Genomic DNA, 24,510 nt, shown 5'->3' on the forward strand with positions numbered 1-24,510 from the left:
GTTAAAAGACTAATATTTAACAATGACCTTAGTAAAAACAGTCTAATTAACACACGCAACTTAAAGAGAAGGAATTTATTATTTATTTTTTTTTTTAAATTAGCTTTGTGGTAAAGATCTTCCAACCTGAACCAAAAGCAAGAAAGAAAATTGACGACTGAACAAATTTGGCTACGCAACACTGTGTACAAACGTTTTAGAGGGAGAGAGAGAGATTTTAAATATCTTTATTTTCCTTTTCGATCACCCATTTTACTAGATTTTTTATTATTTAAAGATAGAAACAAAATATTAGGATTAAATATTTCACATTCCTTAATATAATTTCGAATTTTTATCAATTTTAGGTGCTTTATCAGAATGGATAAACACGTGCACGTATTTCTATACTAACTCCCGCTGGCTGGGCAGGTTTTACTAAAATTTGATATTTACAATCTTTACTAAAGTTGGTAGAGGCATCTCAGTTTAAGTTGACATAAGATTTTTTTTACTAGCAAAATCTAAGATGAACTATTCGAAATGAATCAAAGCACTAACTCTGGTATGGGAAATTTTACACTAAAATGTCAAGTCTTTCCGATTTTTAGTTCAAAGTGGACCATTTTAACGGACAAAATTTAGCCAAAAAAAAAAAAAAAAAAAAGATTCTTAACAAAATAAAATTGTAATTGCTCTAATTTGCAATTTGCCGTGGTTGGCAGAGAGGTTAACGTATCCGCCTTTCAACCAACCGACTGCAGGTTCGAATCCCGCTGTGGGCATGGATGTTTGTGATTGTCTTTAAGTGGGAGATGAATTTCACCACCCTGCGTGAGATCACCGCAATGCTTACTGGAGACCTGAAATCGTTTGAAAAATTTCCACGTTAGGTCGACTGCAGGAATTTTTTTCGGACTATGTCAAAAAAAAAAAAAAAATAGATAAAACTACAATAATATATAAAATTAATAAAAATAGAAAAAATCCTTAGTCTACACACAGTACTGTAAGTTTACAACCTGTTCGTAAATGGGAGTCACATAAAAATGACATCACCATAGAAGAGTTATTGTGAAACGCCCTCTATTATCACCTTATATAATCTCCGTACTTATTTTTAATCCCTATTTCCAAATTATATGTATAATTTTTATACAAACATGACAGTTATAGGTTTAATTTTTATATCGAAACGTAATGACGTTTCTGACATTACCTATAAAAAAAAAAAAGTTTTTGTTAATCGAATTTCTTTACAAATAATTTATAAAGTTTGCAATTTTAATATTCTCCATTAAAAGAGAGAGAGAGTTCATGTTGTAAAAATATTTATAAAGAAATTATGGGCGATATACGTAATATAATTGTTTTGCAGTCGGATAAGGAAAACACGTAATTTGATTGGCACTTTGACGGTATCATTTTATGACAAATTTTCCACTAAGAGTTTTGGCATGTCCTCTACCTCCTTTTTTTTAAAGAAAAAAAAACTATTCTTGTATCTATATTAAGCGTGTTTGGGTTTGGAGACTAAATCGAGCTTTAACTATGCTTTTTTTTTTTAATTTTTTTAGCGACGAAGCATAGAAACTTCTGCTACAGAATATTACTGCCAACATAAAGCATTACTGTTTACTTGGTATACATATAACGTTGCTGAGTGTTATAATACTTTCTCTGTATTGCGAGCACTTTCAAAATTGTACACAGTTCTTAGAATTTCGAGATTTTTTTTTTAAGGATAATCTGTACTGCCGAAGTTAGAAACAAATTAGGAAAGAGGACAGTCACCACCAGACAGCACTAATTAGCACAATTCATATTCTACGTAATTTATGCTGCCACAGTTATTAAATGGATGCATAATATAACTGACGTTTCTTTTTAAAAACAAAATGTTTAAATTACATATGTACCATATACAATATAAAAAATACTATGTTAATAATACAATGCATTTTACATTTACTTACATTACAGATGCAGTGAGTGCAAAACTGATATATAGACTGTACATTTTTAAAGAAATATTTTTAATTAAATATTAAAAATTAGTTTTATGTTTGGTTAACTTGTGCCGAAGACTAACGCCATCTGTACGTCATGTCTATCAATTACATGCTTTTTGTATACAAAATTTAACTTCACCTTCGGTCTGAAACTATCTCAAGTTCGTTTGAAAACGAATAGGGAAAAAAAAAAAAAAATTCATATCTAACAAAATTCGAACCCTTTTTTTATTTTCAATTAAGAGGTGTACGTCATTCGAAAAATTAGTAAAAAAAATATCACTGATTGGATATTTTAATGTCATTGATATGCCAATTCACACAGTGTTGTGCGCATGCGTCCCCTCATTGTAATCAGTAGGAGTCAAGATGGCGACAGTGCATTAGAAAGCGTACTGTATTTTATGGTATCAAAATTTGTGCCAATAATTGTTACAAAACTAGAATTTAGCGGATCCTTCGGGTTTCGCGTAAATAATAATAAATATATCAAGCGTTAGTATAATCAGTTTAAAGTCTACAGCACGCTCGAAAAAATTAAATTAGCCGTTCAGCGCTTACCTCAACAATCCCTATAAAATTATAAGGATTGTTGAGGTAATATCGCCGAACGATAAACAAGCACCCTGACTTTTTTTTTTTTTACATGTTCGAAAATTGCCTTCCCACAATTTGAGAAAAGGGAGATTGGAAAATGACATTAAAAAGAAAAAAAAAATCTTCAAGCTTCTAGTGGTCAAGAGCACTTTTAGGAATTATTCCATAGCCTTACATAAAGGATAAAGCACATTTATTATTTTCATATCAGAAAATAATAATTAAATAAATAAAAGCTTTACGCTCAAAATTGTCATCCACAGTATTTATTACTGTCCATCATTTTTTACAATAAATATCTGCATTTAAAACGTCAGTATTCTTTTGTAAAAATCTTATATCATACTGAATAACAATCAGTTTGAATCACCACTTCTCATTTATAATTAAATGCTTATTTTAAGTCAGAAATGTAATTTTTAAATCGAGAATTGCGCATGCGTAGTGTCTTTTAACATTTTCTTACCTTAATCAAATACTGTGTTCGCTTTTGTCATGAGAATTTCCTTACAAATAATGTATATTATATATAAGTAATGTTGTGACTGTGACATTCCGACTACACACACACACACACGCGCGCGCGCACTTCGGGGATTTATTTTAATTTAATAAGAATGAGTATACTTTTATTTATTTTAATAATATATTATTGTTATTATTAAAAATAATATTATGTGCAAAGATCAAAGGGTATTAATTTACAAGGATTTCTTCTCATTTAGATATTTTACTTTTTTATGTGTTTTTAAAGCTTTTTTGGAAACCTATGTCGTATTCTACCGTGGATGGGCTCATATTTTTTTTATTATATATATATATATATATAAAACACTGAACTTTTTTTCACGCCACTTTACGCCTCCAGTAATGCTCTTCCTAGATAGAAGGATTGATTATTATTATAAGCTTTAATTTAAGTTTAACAGGAGTAGGCATTATTTATTATTAATATTATTATGTGACACCTCCAAGGAGTCCTCGGAGGAGCCCGTCTTCCGCCCACCACTAACAATACTTTTGCCTGTAATTGCGTGTGTTCTCTTGGCCGATTTGTCTGTATGCAGGGATGAAAAACCCAACTTTCTTTCTGGGATAATAATAATAAAACCTGCTACCTCCGTATGAGATCGGCTAATTCACCTTCAATTGAAAAAGCCCATATAAAGATTCCTCTCATCACGACGAGAATCGAACTCGGGTCTTTTCCAATCGAAGAGCGCAATGCGCCGTTGTTCTCCCAAAATGCTTTCAATATATAGAACTGCAATGAACGAATTGATAGCAATCAACAGAATTTTAGAAATGCATGTTTATTAAATATTTTTATTTCAAAAAAAAAAAAAAGAAAGAAAGAAAGAACTTATTGAGACGGTCATACTTCATTTACCACTTTTCACAGCGTATGAATATATTAAACTTAATATTATCGATCTACCCACACAGCTCCATATTTCGAGTAGTTCACTGAAATCTGTTGTGTCTCCGAGCAGCATCAAGTGCCATTAACATTATTGATTATCGTTCATAAATAAAAATGAACAATCTGGTGGCCAGAAATGTTATTAACTATTTCAGTATTGAATTGGTGTCACCGTATTTCCTAATAAAACAATTATCGCATGCAAGAAAACCCAGGAGGATTTAGAAAATAAATAAAAATGAACTATGACGTCAATATAGTGATGTAAGTTTGTTAGGAAATCAGGTTATGACTTCGATGACACCAATAAGGAAACCAACTTGAATAAATTACGCCATAGGAAATGGGGGGGGGGATAAACTTGGATTTATATCAGGTCGAAGCGCATTTGTAACCAGAAAAAGTAGTTATTTCTGTTGGATTTTTTTTCTAACAGAAAAGAAAAAGGAACGGGCGAAGCCGTGTTCTAATACTTGAAAATATTTTCAGCTTTTATTGAGGAAGGGCTGTGGATGGTTAGGTTACATACTCATCTACGAACTCATAAGCAACGTGCTAAGAATATTTTAGGCCAAAATGTTAATGGTTTTTCTTGGAGACATAACAGATTTCCTTCTTTCCCTCCCATTTCTTCAAAGAATCCAGAGATAGCCAACTGAATAATTCAAAAATTACTCTAATTTTCGGTTCTTAAAAGAATTTTTAAGGCAACAAACTATCTTATCATTTATGAGGTTAGGTCTAATTACACAATTAAATACAGCAATTTAGTTATACGAACTACGAGCTCAAACATATTATAAAAAAAAAAAAAAAAAAAAATACTGCCAGCCAAACATATGTTAAACACTCATAAGAGATTTGTTTTTATTCTTAAAAATATAACGATCATCTGCCTTGTTCAGGGAGCGGCAAAAAGATAGAACCACCCACGAGTTCTGGACAAAAGAGAGTACAATTCGTGGGTGGTTTATTCATATCTTCTGCTTATGGGAAAGATAAATAGTAGACAAGGCTATATATTAGAGGTCACCCACCTCTTGATGACAAAATACACGATTTGTATATGTTAATAATACACATGTAGATAAGACAAGTGTGCAAAACTGGAATATTTTTATTGCTCATTTTGAAAGAATTTGTGCTTTATTAATTATTTTATTTTTGGATGTATGTGTGTGTGTGTGTGTGTGTGTGTGTGTGTGTGTGTGTGTGTGTGTGTGTGTGTGTGTGTATATACACAGGGTGATTCATTCTACAAGTTTTCGTTCTAGATCCAAATGATTTGGCATGAAGTGCTCGGCTTTTCACAAGTGCTTTAAGACGAATCCGTGATTCCATTTCTGTTCCATAACACAATTTTTGGGTTCGGTTCTATATGATGGTAGATCTTTGCTGGGCCAAGCCAGATAAAATCTGACCTTCCATTGGCCTGGAAATGAACACCGACCACAATATCCTTTGTTCCTTTTACATCAGTGCCGGTTTAGGGTTAAGAGGTTATTAAAAGAGAGTGCTGAAGCACTTTTACACTGACCAACTTCAGTCGGACTGACTGTCTATCCATTGCCAAGATTTGTGAGAGTCTCATCCTCATAAATGGCAAACAATAACATGCTTCGCTTCTTTCTTCCACCCCTTTTTAATATATTAGTATGTCATTCAGTCAGTTTATTTATCTAAATTTTGTTATTTTATTATATTTCAAAATTATTTTAATTTTAGTTTTAATTGCAACCACGGTTTATTTTATAACCATCCGTATGGGGGCATTCCGGCAAGTGATTCTGCTAGGTAAATAGGATTAACGTTCTTTGTTCTAGCTAACTTTGCCTTCTGATTATGCTGACATGCCTTCTATTGGATAAATTCATTAGCGAACAACTAACCAAATGATTCATAACTGTTATGATACCACCCCTTCAATCTTCTCTCAATAATCTTACTTTTCTTGGCATCCATTAAAAATCTTAGCGAGTAAATCTGGTTACCCTAATCCAGCTATTATATGCTGGATTAGGGTAACCAGAAAAGTGTTTCCCAACGTTTTTTGGATCATGCCCCACCTCAAAGATTTTGATGCCCCCCCCTTTAGCACAATAGTCAGCCAAGTTCTGAAAAAGTATAATATAAATATGTACTTTAAATAAAAAAGGAACATAAGTAAAACTATTTTTAATTTGACTTTCTTCAATGAATATAAATTTTATATTACACTTTGTACATTATAAAACATAAATCGAATTGAACTCGGGAAAATAAAATCCAAGTTAATGCAATCCTTGAGCTTGATGTCTGCTGCAAAGAGTTTTTATTTGAGGTACTAATTAAGTCATTTTCAATCTCAAATCCCCAGGGATTGTGATATCCAGATAATTTCTTTTTTTTTTTTTTTTCAGTAGCAAGTCATTTACAGCACTAAAGTCACATTCAAATTAAACATGACGACGAGAAGGGCAACAGTATTTTTTTTGCAAAACTAGTTGAATTTCAGTATTTCGTTTCTGTCTCGTCAGAAAGCCATGTCATTGTTCTTTTTATGTTGAATAAAGTTCTAACAGACTCATCATTTTGCTTTTCTGAGAGTTCTTGATACTGTATTTATGTCAGCTTTTTTTCTCGGAAAGTCAGGGTTACAACATCGACAATTTATCGCCGACAATGGTGAGTTTTTTGAGTATATCGGTGATGAGGTGACGAATGCAACATCATTTTCTAATTGCTCCCAAAATATTCCAGTTACCTCCCCGTGGGGCGTACGCCCCTCGTTGGGAAACACTGCCCTAATATATTTGCCTGATTATAGTCTTACATACTGGTGTCATAACTTCCTTTTTTCACTTAAGCTTACAAGCTTCTGAGCTTTATTAGATGTCTTACCGATAAGATTCCTGAACATAAATTCTCTATCAACCAAAATACCCAAATCCCTTTTTTCTAAACTCCATTTACGTTACATACAATATTCGCTTCTTGCTTAAGGGCATATATTTCGCATTTGTACGTGAATTTTTAAACCTTCTCTATCTCCTTACCCAGTCTTAAGATCATTCTGTAATTAACTATTCTGCCCAACTTCACATCATCAGCAGAGGTGAAAATATTTACTTTAATATTTGAACTTAAATCATTTATGAATATATTAAACAATAAGGATTCTTCTAACATAAGTGATTTCTACTAAAATTTAAACCTAGGATTTAATTTTGGTCGAGATGGATAATGTGACCTGACAGTTTTCGTAGATTAAATTTTATATACAGTCATCCATAAATATGCAAAGCATGCATAGGGTCAATTATTTATTTATTTTTTATTACGAATCCAGCTTACAAAAGGCTGTAAATCTATAGTACATTACTACCTTAGTGGGCTAATGATATTCTATTTTATTAATTTATTTTTTAAGCTCGAAAATCCTTCTCTAGAGACCAAACATGGAACTTTTTCAGACCTCCATTGAAGTGGGGAGATGGTTCCACTTAATGGCGGGATTCGGACCCGCAGCGTGTTGGCTGAAGAACAGATACACTAATCATTCGGTCAATCAGGCTGGCAAAGGTTATGATACATCTCAAATCATTCGCATGTGATATCCTGATTAGGGTTGTTGTGTGAAATATTAGGTTAGCTTCTGATTTCTCCCATTATTGAAGAAGGCATATAATGGCTTCTTCAATAATGAAGAAGCCATTATCTATCCCACTAAAGGAGGGGGGAGAGGTTATCTACGTCTACCATGGTGACCTATTCCATCTTGGGAGAGTGTATATTTTGTTTACATGAATGTTAATGTTATGGACATCACAAACATATATTTCGAAGGCGGGATTCGAATTCCCAGAACTCAAACTCAGCATGCGATTCTATAATGAAATGACAGGGTGCACACCTTTTGACCTTCCTTCTCTTGTATTTAAAAAGGTTTGTGTTATTTTTTTTTTTTCACTTAAAATGAGTAATGTAAGACAACATTGAAACGTTACCAATTAAATGCTATTAAAGAAATCTCTACGACGCGAAATGATTCGTAGATATATATTCTGAAAAAGACAATGATTTTTAACAAATTGTTTTAAAAAAAATCGTCATAATCATTTTAATTTTACAATTTTTAAAAATAATAATCGATATACACAAAAAAGGCTGGTGCTAATGCTTTGAATAAGGCTTGTGTTAAATACTATTCATAAACATGATGGCTGATGTCGTATTCAAAAAAGTGTCATTCTGAAGAAGCCACGAACTAAGAACCAACCAGTTTTAGAATCTAAGTAGGTTGTAGCGAAAACCCTCTGATTTAGTATCATCAGATCCTCCTCCAGCCATTAAATCTTTTGCTAAACCATCAGTTTTCTACCTATTGCTCCTGGTTCGAAACAAGCCACTCCTCCAATTCCCACCCCTCTACGTTATCTTTTATTAGCAGTAAATTTCTTGTCATTACTACGGACTTCTCGAAAGAACGGTTACCTGAAGAGGCGTGGATAATTTTCTGAGGTTCTGATCATTATACCGTTCAGGGTCAATGAACGAAAATTTTCAGGTCGTATCGCTTAGGAATATCAGAATGCAAGACTTGAGAAAGCGCGGAATAAAAAATAAAAACAAAAAAACATTTAGTATGTTGTGGGATGGTCCAGATGTTCTGCTTTAAATTTATTGTATTTTTAATAGGGCACCTTTTTCCTGCTTTAATTTAGCTTTATCTGAAACTCTTTAAAGTCCATTTGCTTGTGGATGTTCAGCCCACGAATTAAAGCCGACTCGTGTGCATCGTCCCAGGGAGTGGTGGTGGTGGTGGTGGTGTGATGTGGGAGGCCTACTGTCCTTGGCCTTGAGTCCTGATGGGGACAAGAATGTTCTCTTAAAGATAACAGGGGATAATACCCCCTCCGCCGGCTTACAGGTGCGTTCCTACAATACTCTCACGAACAAGCAAGTGGATTGCTCAAAGTTCACGTGGGTTGTCCCTTACATCCGGCTCAAGCGATTATTTCTGGCCAACGCCCATTTCTTACCGCTTCTACAGATCACCTACAATAAGGGAGGGAGAACCACATTTAGCTCTTGTCTCTGGAAGGGCAGACAGTTAAAAAACATTGTCTATGTCTAATAGACAGCATTGTTAGTTAGCATTCGAGTCTGTGAACGGGGCGGTGACGTCTTCGTTACGTCCGTGATGTGTTACCATGACAACATTGAAGATGACAGAGATGTACACTTATATATATATATATATATATATATATATATATATATATATATATATATATATATATATATATATATATATATATATACAGTATGTTTCATATATGTTAAGTTAGCAACCAACAGAAACGAATACTCCCTGAATATTGCAGCAATCAAAATAAACATTCTATAATTTTTTGGCCTGTACTTTTTTTTGTTACTGGTATATGATTTCACTCGCGAGGAACTGAAGAAAAGCCAGTAGTCTAAGGCAGCGCTTCCCAAACTGTGGGCCGTAAGTTTTGTTGAGGGGGAACAGTGAAATAATTAAAACAAATTTAAAATGTTTTAAGTCGAAGTAGATTTTTTTAATTAAAAAATATTTTAAATAAAATATTTAATTTTTATTATTTTTTTTGTTCTTTTTTATATTTTAATGATGGAAAAAATCACTTGGTTCACAAATTTTGCTTATTTCGGCGATTCATATTAATGAATATTAATAAATATATGCATACTCATATAAGTTTCATTTCAAAGGTATTGATAAGAAACACAAAAAAGATTACAAACAAAATCTTGAATATAAATTGTATTGAATATAAATACAATAAATATTATAATAATATATGTCTATATTATGATTTTTTTTTTCAATGGGGGCCGTGAAATATTTTAATTTTTCCAAAGGGGGCCTTGGCATCCATAAGTTTGGGAAGCACTGGTCTAAGGTACATCCTAATGTCGTAACCTTGAACCCTTATTTTGCTTCTCTGTAAGTCTAAGTATTCTTGTATAGCAGGGTTTTCCAAACTGTATTCGAAGTTCTCCTGGAATTTGTCATTTTAGTTTTCTAAGCATTTTTCGTGAATAATTATTTTTTAGTCGAAATATTCTGGGTAGAATAATATTCGTGAATATGTCGAAAAGCTCAGACCCAGAACGCCTAATAACATCTGTGTAGCAAATGTTAGTGACCAAGCCGTGTATTTTTAAACGTGGAAGTATTCCTGAATTATCGTTAATTTTCACAGATTGAAACCTTTCAACATTTGGGAAAGGGAATACCGCTGTTTATCACCAGTCATAAAAATGGCCTGCAAGCGGATCATAACAATGGGCGGCGTATCCTCTGTTCTCAAAGCTGAAGGAAATGACATTTGTGTAGCAAATGTCAGTGACCAATCAGCGAGGAAGTATAAAGAAAATTTTTCCACTAAAATTGAAGATCAAGGTAGTCTGTATCCGATTCTCAAATATAGTAATACTGAATACTTTCTTCGCAAGTTCGTATTGCAGGGTGAAAGTTTCGAAACCGTAGTGCCGTGATTTTTTAAAAGTAATAGGCCTGCAGATTTAAATTTTAATATTAATAAGAGACAAGGGACTTTGTTTAATTTTGGTATTAAAAAATCTCTTATTGAAGGTGTTTGTGATACAACAGATAGTGAGTCATCCACCACCAGCATACAAAGCGATCTCCAGGATGTTCAAAAAAAGGGGAAAACTACCAGCACACAGGAGAAAAAGTCTGCATTCGCTCGTAAGTACTTATAATAGTATTATAAATTGTTGATCAGAATGGGATATGTCAATGAAAATCAGCACAAATTAATTGAATGATGTTTATGTTTAATTGATGTTTAATTAATTATTAAATAATGATCATTTATTAATTAATAATAAAAATCAGCTAAATTAACAATTAATTACTAATTAGTACATTACTAAATAATCAATGTTCAGTGAAAATTTCGGGATTTGTGAAGTGTTCCGTCGTCGGAAAAAATTTGGGAAACGCTGCTGTATAGTATGTTTGAAAACTGTGGCGACCTATTTGTTGAAATTTCACTTTTTTTTTTGTGAGGAGAAAAATGGATGAAGAAACAGGCTGAAAATTCCCAGAAAAAATAACGATAAGTCTAAGAGTCTAAGCTATTCACTAAGCTATTGCAAACATTCTAAATACTATGAAACACTTGTGCATAATTCAGGGTAAACAGATCCTCCAGTATTTTGACTTTTCTATATTTCTGCCTGTTTCAATACATTTACATTTTTCTATAATAATATGAATCGTATAAGAGTTAACAAAAACTGGCATGATACTTTATAGCACAGCCCGTACTATCCCCATACGTCTCTTAGCTAAAAAAAAATGCAGTGTACAGCCTCAAAATTTTTTCTTTGCCTTTTCGAGTGTGAGCAGGTCTCAAACATAAGTGATTAGCTATTGCATTCTCTTAAGACGTACTCCAAAAAGACCCAAAGCCCACATTTTGGAAGGGGTGGGTGGGAGAAAATCTTTTATATTCTTTTGGTTATGATATCATATTATTTTTAACCTGTGTCAACAAAAGTATTTAACTAAAGGAAATTCAAAGCTCAGTCCATGATATATAATATAATGACAGGGTGCACAACCTTTTTACCTTCCTTCAATTGACTTAACGGTGTCTATTTTTAGCCAATTCGATCTATGTTTTATCAGTTTCAAGAATAAGATATTCATTTGTTCCGACTACAATACTTAAGAACTAGCAAACCTTTAAAAGAAAGAAAGATTCTTTTTCTTAAGAATCTTCAGATCGCAACAGATCTATATCAGAATATATGAGAGGGAAAAAAGAAAGAAAAAATAACTTATCTTTGGCAGATTTATTCATGTTAGTCACGCAAATAGCCAGTAATGCATCTCTAGGTTAAGTTCTTTTCACCAGAGAATTGGCTATTACGTTGTAGAGCGAAGGTTTATAAGAAAGTAATGAATTTGAAAAGGAACAATTTATTAATATTATTATTATTTAATTCGCATATTTCTATGATCTTTATTTATATTGTTGGTAAGATCGCTGCATGCTTACAAGGCATTCTTTAGATATTATAAAGAGGGCTGTGAAAGTCCCCTCAAGGTCAGATTCACGTCTTCTTTGTTCGTGTCCTTTGTTGTCGAACTTTATCACTACCAGAGCTGTAAAAAAAAAAATAAAATAATAAACACATGTGGCAACACACACATCGATGTGGTGACTTTGAGTCGGACAATCCTATACGGAGAAGTGCATTCACTGAACCGTAGTATCACTACGGTTTAAATACGGTACGGTCGATACACTATTCGAGTCATTTCTTTTTCTCTATGACCCTCAGCCCATCAATACATGTATTTTTTATTCTCACGCCGTACTCTACTTGTGTTTTCTATTTACTAGTGTTCGTAGAGTCTTTTCATATCTTTTTCTTGATTTACTCGGCCTTCCAAATCCCTTTCATCTGGACCTTCCACTCAGTAAACAGCCGTCTAATCCGTTGCGGCGCCAGAGTGCAAATGGACAGCTCAAATGGAAGAGCTTTTACAAACTGTAAGCGGAGGGCTATTCTGTGATCGACACTGAAATTAGATTTCATACAATCTGGAAGCAAACAAGGAAATCTAGTTAACAGAAATATAGCTTTCATTGAACTGTAGCTCGATACCTTTAATCTTCTATTTTTATTCTCACGGGATTCATATCAAGCACGGTCACTTCTATGCGCCAATAAAAAATAATTAAAATAGATGGAGTACATTGCGATGCGATACAAGTTGCACTGTTCATCGATTTATTAGCACGTTTAGGTGTTTTAATTTGAAATTAAAACCACAGCCATAATGTCAAAAAAGTTATATTTTTCATAAATAAACTTGGGATGGGTGTCTTCATGAATAATTAAAATAAGAGTTTAAAATTTTTATTTTGGAAAAAATAAGCTATATATAAAAATAATATTATATATTCATTTAGATTTTAAAAATAATTAATATTTTCCTAATCAAGACAATTCCCATTACGAAGGTTGGTTGGTTGTTTTGAAATTATGGCTAAAGCAACTCAAACTATAATTGTGTGTATTCCTTTAGCTGTTTTGCGGATAAAAATCAGTTACTAGGAAGATAAATCCTTCCACCACCGTATAAGATCCGATAACTCATCTTCTTTTGAAAATCCCTGATAAAGATTTTTCGCATTCTAGACCGGATTTGAACCCAGCTCTTATATTCTCATAGTCTTAGGAAAATATTAATCTGGTACATAAAAATATTTGTGAATAACTTATTTTTGCCAGAATGAAGCCTTTGGGCTCGTATTTTAGTAATGTGTGCAAATTAATTCTTTTTTTTTTTTCTTTTTTGACAAAATAAAAAACTTCCCAATACGCTGCTCGAAAATTCGCCAATAATATGCGGAAAGGAATTTGCTATCTTTCTATCTGTGTGTGCATGTGCAGACTCTGACATCCTTTCACTCCTGTGTTTACTCAGAAATAAGGTGTATTGTCCACAACTATGGATAGTAGACACACCGTGAAAATGTACGCGTTGTTAGCTTTCTTTCCACAAAAAAAAAAAAAAAAAAAAAAGCAGAAGCGCGGCAGCTGTTTCAGCATGCCAAAAGTTTGCCTAACCTCTAGTAATACGATGCCATGGTCAGGCATTTTCACCGGTAAGTGATGTACAGGTACACAAGGGCTTTTCCCAGAACTACAAACAGAACAAGAAACAGTTCAAAAATGCACTCTATTTACAGTTCTTCCTTTCATTTTAGACAAAAGGAAGGAAGAGTTTATAGGAAGTTTCTATAATCATTTAACAGTTCCAACTATATTGCAATAGTTAAGATTGGTGAATATTCATTATATTTAATAATAATCAAATTAAGAGGCCATGAATAATTGCCCATTATTCGCGACGTAAGCATGGTTATAAAAAGAACAGAAACTGTGTTTTTAACATGTTATATAAACAATAACGTTTTTTAACAATGGGCATTTTGATTTTTTTTCGGAAGAATTATTAACTTAACCAATGATAGTTAATAGTTACTAAAATAGTTAAAATATTTATTAGACATTACAAAAAAATTACAGGATGGGAAATTTGGGTTATGGTTACTGAAGTTAAAAAAAAAACCATTGGTTTACGAGAATATGAAATTATTTGGTCATCTGATGACTTATATACAGTTTAAACTTGGATAGTTCAGTTCCTGCAATCGTTACGTATTTCTAACAATAAAACTCCAACATATTCTCCACCAGATGCTAGCGACCTATACATCATCGTAGAGGTAAAGGTGTACCAGATGGCTGATTCACTTGTATTACATGACCTCGCCGTAGGTCCCTGACACAGACAGCCATTGCATCACTCGTGTAAAAATGAAGGTTCAGTAGCATCCTACTTTTCTATTGTTAGATTTATTCCTTCAGTTTCAAAGAAACTCAGAAAAATAGTCTGAGCTGCGAAACAAATAATTAACGCAATGGTATTGATGAGCAGAACATTAGAATATTGAGCTACTACAGTTTGATTTCGTAGCAACAACAACAAAAACTTTTTCCTTCCTTACTTCCGTTCGTTATTCTCTCAATTTTTGCACTATTTAGCGCGTTGTCTTTCTCCTGCTAGAGGAGAGAGAGAGAGAGAGGATTCCGTTTAGTGGCTTTCGCGTCCTTAGTGTCTCCCTACAGTTTGAACAGACCGTGAGGTTTGAACAGCTGTGAGTAAAAGGCCCCATCCGAACGCCTTTGATGGTGGCAAATATTGAGATTAAAAGATAAGTGAAAAGCAAAGAAAAACGACAGATTTCTTTTTCTGTCTAGTTTTGTTCTTTATATATAAGGATCATATGATCAAAGTAAGAGAAAACAAAAACTCTCTCTCGTTCAAGCCTAACTGGAAAAAAAATATATTAAGTTTAAAAACTTAAGCCTATCTATATTTTGTTAAAATACAATTTTTTAAAAATTTTAGGAAATAAATCTTAGCAAAAATAGGAATAAATTGTATTAATACAAGAAATCGGAAAGGAAGGCAACGGGAAACCACCTTGCTCATAATCATCTCTCCCTAGAATGGTAGCATTTAGCTACCCTCCCGCGGCCGTATGGCAGATGGGAACCAGAAGAATACAAGAAATGGTAAAAAATAAATGTCTCAATCGCTTTGAAATCTCTCTCTCTAATATTTTTCAATCACCTTTCCTGAAAGAAATGTCTGGATCGACTACTATTTACTATTTATTTATTTACTAGTTATAAAAATATTCTAAATGCGGGCGTTGCATAATAGGAATTATCTTTGACAAGCGAAAAGATAGCTTTGTATACAATGTATTATTGTTTGAAAATGAAGAAAAAATAAAACCACCTAGTTATAAAAGTGATGGTATATTTATTTTTGATAAACTGCTTCTTCTTTTTTCTTTTTTTTTTTTGAGTGAACAAGAAGGCAAAATATAATCTATAAATGAAACGTATACGGTAGCTCTTTACACCGTTATGACTTTTAGTTCAAAAGTATTTATTTACGGAATCTACGGAACTAAATAAATATTTAGTTCCGTAGCTCGCCTATTTCATTAAATTGCTAATTATTAATACACAGTAGAGTAAACTATTTACTATTGTAACGATTGTTCATACAAATAGCTATATTTTCGATAACATATGAATTTAATTACATAAATTCAAAATTTACGTAGTTAAATTTCAAATAAAGATAACAAATACTGGATTGTGTAAATGATTATTTATGTAATTCGTTTTGAAAAATAGATTATTTTCAGAAAATATTTGAATGTTTATGAAGAGGATAACTTTTGAAATAACAGGGAGGGGGGGAAGATACAGAAAGAAAAAAAAAATAACGAAGAAAAATAGAAAATCAGCTGGAATATATATAATATAAAACACAGAATCTGAAAAGCAAAAGAATTATGTGATGTCCCAAACACAATAATTTAAAGAAAGACAGAAACATATCCCCAAATGAGCCTAATAATATCTATTTGCAAGAAGGTAAACAACACAAAGCAAGGTAGTTCTTATAAGGACTGGCTTAAAGGGGGCGAAGCAAGAATGCTTTTCATCTTCCCCGTTATCTGTAGAAGACAGTGTAAGGAAAAGGTGTTATTGAGCTATTAAAGCTCTGATCATGGCAAGAGGGTAACAGCAATAGCCGAGCCTCAGTTAGAACTTCATTGGCTACAACATTGCCATCCATTACCCTGATTAGTAAGTAAAGGGTAAAATCTCAAAAAATCGGACGATCTCTAGGCCACTCCATAGTGGGCGAAAGACCGTCCATGTCTCAGCGTTGGTTCCACTCATTGACGGCCGCCCCGTCCAAGCACCCCGACGGGCTCCCCGTTTAAGCAGAACCGCTCAGCGTTGGCTCCACTCAGTGTCGGCCGCCCCATCCTAGCACCCCGATGGGCTCCCCGACTCCTGAGCAGAACCGCTCAAATTCCGAGGAAAATAATTCACCGACAAGAACCCCTCAGCGGGCCCTGCCGGAGAACACCTTCCCCGGAGACTCAAGGTGCTCCCTTAAGACAAAAACCCTAAGGGAGCGAACTCAAAAACTCACACCCAGGATAACAGCAACTTCCTCGGTTCAGCATTGCTATTTGTTACCCTGATTAGTAAGTAAAGGGTAAAATCTCAAAAAATCGGACGATCTCTAGGCCACTCCATAGTGGGCGAAAGACCGTCCATGTCTCAGCGTTGGTTCCACTCATTGACGGCCGCCCCGTCCAAGCACCCCGACGGGCTCCCCGTTTAAGCAGAACCGCTCAGCGTTGGCTCCACTCAGTGTCGGCCGCCCCATCCTAGCACCCCGATGGGCTCCCCGACTCCTGAGCAGAACCGCTCAAATTCCGAGGAAAATAATTCACCGACAAGAACCCCTCAGCGGGCCCTGCCGGAGAACACCTTCCCCGGAGACTCAAGGTGCTCCCTTAAGACAAAAACCCTAAGGGAGCGAACTCAAAAACTCACACCCAGGATAACAGCAACTTCCTCGGTTCAGCATTGCTATTTGTTACCCTGATTAGTAAGTAAAGGGTAAAATCTCAAAAAATCGGACGATCTCTAGGCCACTCCATAGTGGGCGAAAGACCGTCCATGTCTCAGCGTTGGTTCCACTCATTGACGGCCGCCCCGTCCAAGCACCCCGACTCCTGAGCAGAACCGCTCAAATTCCGAGGAAAATAATTCACCGACAAGAACCCCTCAGCGGGCCCTGCCGGAGAACACCTTCCCCGGAGACTCAAGGTGCTCCCTTAAGGCAAAAACCCTAAGGGAGCAAACTCAAAAACTCATCACCCAGGATAACAGCAACAGCCGAACCTCAGTTTACTTCCTAGGTTCAGCATTGCTATTTGTTACCCTCCAAGGGTATTAATCGCCGCATCTCACGGTCACTCATCAAAGTCACCTAAATGCCTTAATGCTTTATAAATATTGAAATTATTCATAAAAATAATTGGTGTTGTTAACAATTTAAATGAATTATATGATAAGAAATAAGATTTCAGGGGGGGAAATCAGTAGTACATGGAATATTTATATTAAAATATATAAATATAATGAAACTCTCTACTTATGTTTTATTAATTAAATTAAAACATTTAACAGAATACAGTTAAAAAATGTAATAGCTACATTATAAGTGAGAAAATACCTAAACAAACTTCCGAACTAATTAAGAATATATAGGCACATATGAGTTCTATAATAAATACAGAACAAGGACAGAATGAAGAAATTAAAATAACTGAAGGAATTAGACAAGGTCATTCATAAAGTCCCAATTTATGTAATTTATTTGGATGAAATAATAAAAGAAGAAAACAAAATAGAAAAGTATGGAATACAAATTAAAACGGAAAATTTAAGTATAATTGGATATACAGATGATATAATTTTATTAGCAGAAAATGAAGACGATTTTCTAATATTGATAGTACTAATACATTGAATAATGCTGCAGAAAAGAAAATATAAAGATATAGAGAGAGTTGAGCCGAATGTGACATCATACTTTTGCAATTTGCCAATGTAATTTATTTTGGAAATATATTTTCAATGTACATATATACCCCGAATACTACTCATTCACTTGCAGTGAATAATAAGTCCAAATGTCCAGTGAATTAATTAAATCTGCCGGCATGTATTTATCTATTTCCGTTGGCTACAATGCATTGTGGAAAACTAAAACAATGGGACAATAACAATACGACCTAAAGTAATTATGATGTCACAGAAAGAAAGAAAAAAAATAACGCTCAAGTAATTATGTATGAATGACTGTTAGAAGACCTTGGAGAATACTTGAATGAGGACAGGGGATCGGCATTCTTCTCTTATCCTTATCACCCACAAGCTTGAAAAGGGGAGGAAGGCACTACCATTAGCGACTGGAGTATTTCCACTGAATTCGTAGAAGCAATTTTAATGTGATGGTGAGCCGATCATCAGCAGGTACACGATGCAGTAGTTCCTTTCTTTTTTTTTTTTTTTTTTTTCGCCCCCTTTTTTTTTCGACTTTGAGTGGATGATAAAGAAACCATCCGACTGTTTATTAATCAGCGTTCCAAGTTGTTGGTTGAATCCATGGGATAACGACGGGTATTAGTAGTGGGGGGAAAAAAAAGATAAGAAACCTTAATTGAAGGTAGAATGGTTGTTTTCACCAGTCGTGAAGGCAGATCCGTTATGGTGGGAGAAGGGTAGAATAAAAAATACACTATTCCATCTAAATTATTTCGAACACCACGACTGAGCAAACCTTAATAACGAAAGGAACATCCACTAGAGGCGATTACATTATCAATCCTCCAGGTTACAACCACTGCTGATTTCCTGTCTCTAACCACAGGAATGTCCTTCCTACAAAACCGGTGATACTCATTTACTAGAGTGATCATTGATGTTCACCAAAGTTGACCTAATATGATATTACGACTCGTCAAAGTGAGTTTTTTAACTTTGTTTTTATGAATAAAGAATGGTTTACGATCGTACTTTACACTTACTCGTTGTAGGTTTGACGCGTTTTTTTTTTTATTTATTATTTTTTAACATCAGAATCCATTACCTTCAGAACAATAGATAACAATTAAATTTTACGTGTACAATATTTACGACAAATTAATCTAAACCGAATTAACATTTTAAACGATATGCACTTAACAAGAGTAAGAAAATAAACAGGTTTGTTAAGACCCAATTGAGATCCTTAGCTTACAGATTTTGGCAATGCATTTTACAAAGTGTCACATAATGTCAAATTTCATTAAAATCTTTAGAACACTTTAGTAGGAAAAAATTCTACAGAGTTCTTATCTGGCCACAGTTCCAGAAACAATGGCATATACAATTTCTAGTGTGAAATTCCAATTGCTATATTAAAATAATAATAATAATAATAATTGTTGATTTCCCTCACTTACTTGTCAATTATGACTCAGATTAGCATAACTGAAATCTCAATGTATAAAACTGTTTTTTTTTTCTTTATAATACATTCATACAGAATCAGACAGACGGATTTCATTTTGTCACATTTTCCCCCCAAAATTAAAATATTAATAAATAAATAATAAGATATATTTAAAAAAGAAACCATTAAATTATAAAATAATCAAACTTAAAATATAATTTATTAATTTTTTATAAAAATACTACCAATGTTTTTTTTTCGAAGGGATCAGATATTTAATAAATTTACTTAAAAAATTAACGAGTAATATTTGTATTTGTTGTATAGTTTTTACTTCTTATTAATTAAATTAAAAACAACGAAAATAACATACTTAATAAACTTATATTTATCGATAAAAATAGTTTAAGATATTTAATTCATTTTAACAACAACAAAAAAAGTAAGAATTGTAACTGGAAATAAAACAAACAAACAAAAATGTTGTTGTTGTTAATTGAGCACTTGTGTTTATTGACGAGTGGATGAATGCTAAAATAAGCGTTATTTTCTGTTTGAATTTATTTATAGGGTGACGCTATAGGGTTTGATTCAGGCAGAACCAAACCGGAACAATACAGTCTACTAAAAGTGGACACATCGCTATTCAGGACACTTCGCAATCGGCAGAGTTAACAGTTCCGTGTCTCTTGACCTGTATTCTGTCTGAAACCGTGACCAGTTTCTCGGTGAGACGATTCTATTTATCTGTAGACCTACTCCTGTGCACAAACAATGGAAACACTTGTTCAAGGAAGGAAATCTACCAAACACAATTTAGCAAAGAATGTGGGTTGTTCGATTTTACAATAATTGCATTCGAATCCGTTTGTCTTTAACAAAATACCACCGTTGACAACAATAAACACATATTTATTACAACAATTACACATTTAAAGGTTTCCTAGCAACAACAAAGACTTGTTTCATTGTTTATACGGAAAATACTCAGAAAAAAAGATACTTGTTGATTTCATCCACGTGTCAATTATGATTCGAATTATAACAATTGAAATCTCAATTGCGTTATTAAAAAAAAAAAAAAAGATAGCTGTTGATTTCGCTCACATGTCAATTATGACTCAGATTATCGCAATAATTGAAATCTCAATCGCTATATTAAAAAAAAAAAGGAAAAATAAAGATAACTGTTGATTTCACTCACATGTCAATTAGCATAACTGAAATTTCAATGCTATTTTTTTTTTTTTAAATATAACTTAGTTGTTTCACTCACGATTGACTGAAATTAACACAGCTGAAATTCCAAATATTATATTTCAAAAAAAAATAAATGTTGTTTCACTCACGTGTCAGTTATGACTCAGCTTAGTATTACGAATGAAATCTCAATTACCATATGAAAAATAACAATAACTTTCTTGATTTCATTCGCAAGTCAACTATGACTCAGAACAATTGTAATCTCAAATGTTATATTTATTCTAAAATATTTGTATTCAGAACAATAAAAGTGTGGTAATAATTGGAACATTCTACTGAGAAAATAAAGATTACATTTTGAATCAGTATCCACTAATTCACATACATAATATCTGCTAATAAACATAAATATCTTATCATTGGGATAATAAACTTTATGTGTTTATTAGCATCGAGTAGATACATGACAGAGTTAGCAATAAATTAATTTTTTTTTTCTGTGTACATTTGGAGAAACAACACGATAGTCATTATGGCACAGAAGCTTTAAATCAATCATTCGTTAACCTATAATTTTTCACATGACTGATTTTTTCCTTCTATTTTTGTCCGAATGTTTGTGGTTATCTGTAAATCCACAAGAAAGAAGAAAGCGGTTAAAAAATGACCAGTTCCTCCTAGAATAAACCATATAATTATGAAGGCATTACAAAAATGAACCAAAAAAAAAAAAAAAAAGCTGGCAGACCGAGTGGGCAATCTGTCACCAAGTGACATGTACTAACCACACTGTCAGCAAAAGGATAGTATATACAAAATCCATTCAGTAATCTCTCGTCCGTATTTTTATATTATTATTTTTGCGCCTTTAAAAAACACATCACGTCTTGCTTAGATGTTGCGAATGCAAATATTTCGTCGGTATGCATGCAGTAATGAGACGAATTAAACATTACACACCATACAGTGTTTCGTTCTCTGATGAGATTGCTTTCTCGCATAGAAAAAAAAAAATTTTTTAAATAAGAAAAACAAAATGTGAATTCAGAATAAGAATTATCCTGTGATGTGTGAAACTGCTCCATTAGTTTGAGTGGGATTCCAGTTTTTAGGGTAACACTGACTAATACTAACTGCCGTCCTATGCTGAGAATAGTTCTCAATTTAGATTACTCAATTATTTGCTGTTTTGTTTTCATTGTTTCTTAAAGTTATTTGAGATTTTTTTTACGTGTCCAATGAGTATTGTTAAGTAATTATAATACACAGATACACGATAGAGATGTTTACTCTCGGAACTAGTCGTTTATTACACCAGCACGTGTTATTATTAGGTTTAGTTGTGCGATAGGTAGATTGATCTGGGTTTTAAGCATTCTAGGGATCACTGTCCGTGCAGTTGGTTTAGAGAGCTTTTTTTTCTGTGTGGTAAATTGTAACAATTAACCATCTTTTTTTTTTTTTCCAATAATGAATTCTTGCTACGTTTCTTTCCCTTTTGAATGTAAATTGCTATCATTCTCTTATTACGTATAGACGAAAATGAACTGCTTCATCCAACTGCTACCAAATCCTTCAATGCAGGACCCCCCCCCCCCCCCTAGTGCTTAGAGTTCATTATTTCGAAACTTACTAGAATGGGTTAAAATTCAGTTAAACCATTAAGCAAAAATACGTTCGTAAATTTGATTTCTTTCAGATATAGCAGGATTGTGACACGCGATATTACAATGTTGACTATTTTTTTAAACTATTTTTGTATCCCTGACCTTACACACGTCTTCCTAAGTAGATTCTTTTTCGTTACGTAACAAGCTAGAGAAAAGTAAGTCAAATTTTGCCGTAGACAAATCGGAAGCTGGGACGTTCAGGGACAGAAATACGATGGGGAGAATCCCGAAAGCACAAAGACCAGGAAGCGTCCTCGACATTGAAGGACCATGTGGTGAGAAAGTGCCAGCCATTTTCTTCTCTCTCTCTCTCTCTTTCGCTTTCAGGTATGTATATGCGTGTGTGTGTATACGCCTTGTTGCCATGGGTGCAGGCATTGGACAGAGATCGATAGCAGACAGTAAATGAGCTGTTGGCCAACTTAGCGACACTAGGAGACACTGCGGCTGGTCCTCTGTTCAAAATGTCTAGCCCTGTTTTGTTATTCGGTCTTAGAAGTGCTATTAACAACCACACATGCCATTGTTATGATTATGAAGTTTTACCCCCTCCCCCTCTCTCTGTCTCTCTCTCTCTCTCTTCCCACCAATGTCTCAAGAGGATGCAGCTAAACAGAGGCCAAGGTACAATACTAACTACATTACCCTTCACCCGCTTAGACACGTTCTTAAAAGAAACATGTGCAGTCGCCACATACCCCAATTAAAAGACATGAACAGGCTTTATTATAAATAGTAGGATTGATTGATTTCTATTCTACACATTCTTATTCTGTTTATTGTACCGAATCCAGATATACTTCAATAGGTCTATTCATAAACCTTTTGAGAGGATTTTTTTTTTTTTTAATAGAGAGAAAATGTTAATTCTGAAGACTTCCTATCATTTTATCCAGCTAAATTCATCACTCCATCTACACTAATAAAGATTTCATTTAACTCAATTTATTTTGGGACGATGTGCTATTTAAATTTTAATAGTAAAGGGTTTCTGGCGATATATAAATTAATATTAACTTAATTAATATTAATTTATATATCTTAATTAAGATACTTAATTAACCCTAAATCCAAAACAAACAAAAGAAACACATCCAAACAGAAACATTGATCATAATATATTTTTCACTCTGATTTTTTTTTTGATCGGTTATTCGTGTGGTCCCCCCCCCCCCACTCCCGAGATATTAAGTTTAACTAACAAAAAATACGATCACATTACCTGTACTTGCAGTTGTATTCACACTAGCCGATTCACTAATATCCAGATCCAGAAAATCCAGATCCACCTCGACATCTCCGATATCTGTAGTAACACTCGGGACAGGGCTGACACCGATGGAGGTGGTAGTCGGATTGGGTTCCGGACTGATGTTAGTAGATGACACCTCTGGAGAACTGTCGTCCCCCAGCGACCGCTTTCGGGAAGTGGTCACTGGGGGAGACAATAAATCCTTCACGATTTTTTTGATATCCACGTCCGAGCGATCGGACCGTCGACGACGTTTGGCCTTTTGACCTCCGCCGACATCGTCGTCCCGAGTCTGGTTCAACCATAGTAGCACTAAGGGATCCACCTTGACTAGTGGGTGGGACAGCAAATGGATGACGGAACTTCGGGATGATTTATAATATCAGGGGACGCTGATAGTCTTTTTTTTTAGGGGGGGGGGGAGGACGGTTCACAGAAGATATTTGTACGACATCAAGTCAAGTGGACGGCAGAAATCTGGACATGAGAAACACGATACAGGGAGTGCGAACCCCTCCCCCAGTGATGGATTCTGCCAGTGAAAAACCGACGAGATGCTTTTCCGATAAGGCCGTAAAAGAACTATCAATTCCGTAACATTGGACGGCTACTGGCATATCCTGAGCTGCCAACGGATGTTCGAAACCAAAGCACACCGCCGATTGTCTTTGTATACGCCACTTTACTGCAAGCCGAGTTGCCGCAGCACTGGAAGCCAACAACCTAGCCGATGGCTCGCCATCAGGTGAGAAGGTATGTGACCGACATCAATGTCATGGCCATCATCGGATCGATTGGAAAAAACAGACGGTTGTTGCCGATAAAGAAGTGTCTTCTTCTTCTTCTTCCTGTGTTGGGAAATCCTCGCCTAAATTATTCCTTTTGGTGTGCAACACACTCACACGTAC

The 24,510-nt window shown here is 34.2% G+C and overlaps 1 protein-coding gene across 1 annotated transcript in view; it reads right to left on the minus strand.

Annotated features, from left to right (window-relative positions):
• LOC150099990 (ecdysone receptor-like) overlaps positions 1-24,392 on the minus strand; it is a 98,004-nt gene extending 73,612 nt beyond the window's left edge. Inside the window, 2 exon segments of the mRNA XM_090403120.1 lie at positions 23,573-23,883; positions 23,885-24,392. Coding sequence (XP_090259246.1) covers positions 23,573-23,883; positions 23,885-23,907 — 334 coding nt within the window. The 5' untranslated portion in view covers positions 23,908-24,392.
• Positions 24,393-24,510: the final 118 nt, after the last annotated feature.

This window comes from Typopeltis vanoorti, chromosome 13, assembly GCF_054136105.1.
Source record: "Typopeltis vanoorti isolate ZY-2024b chromosome 13, IOZ_Tvanoo_1.0, whole genome shotgun sequence".
NCBI classification, from domain to species: domain Eukaryota; kingdom Metazoa; phylum Arthropoda; class Arachnida; order Uropygi; family Thelyphonidae; genus Typopeltis; species Typopeltis vanoorti.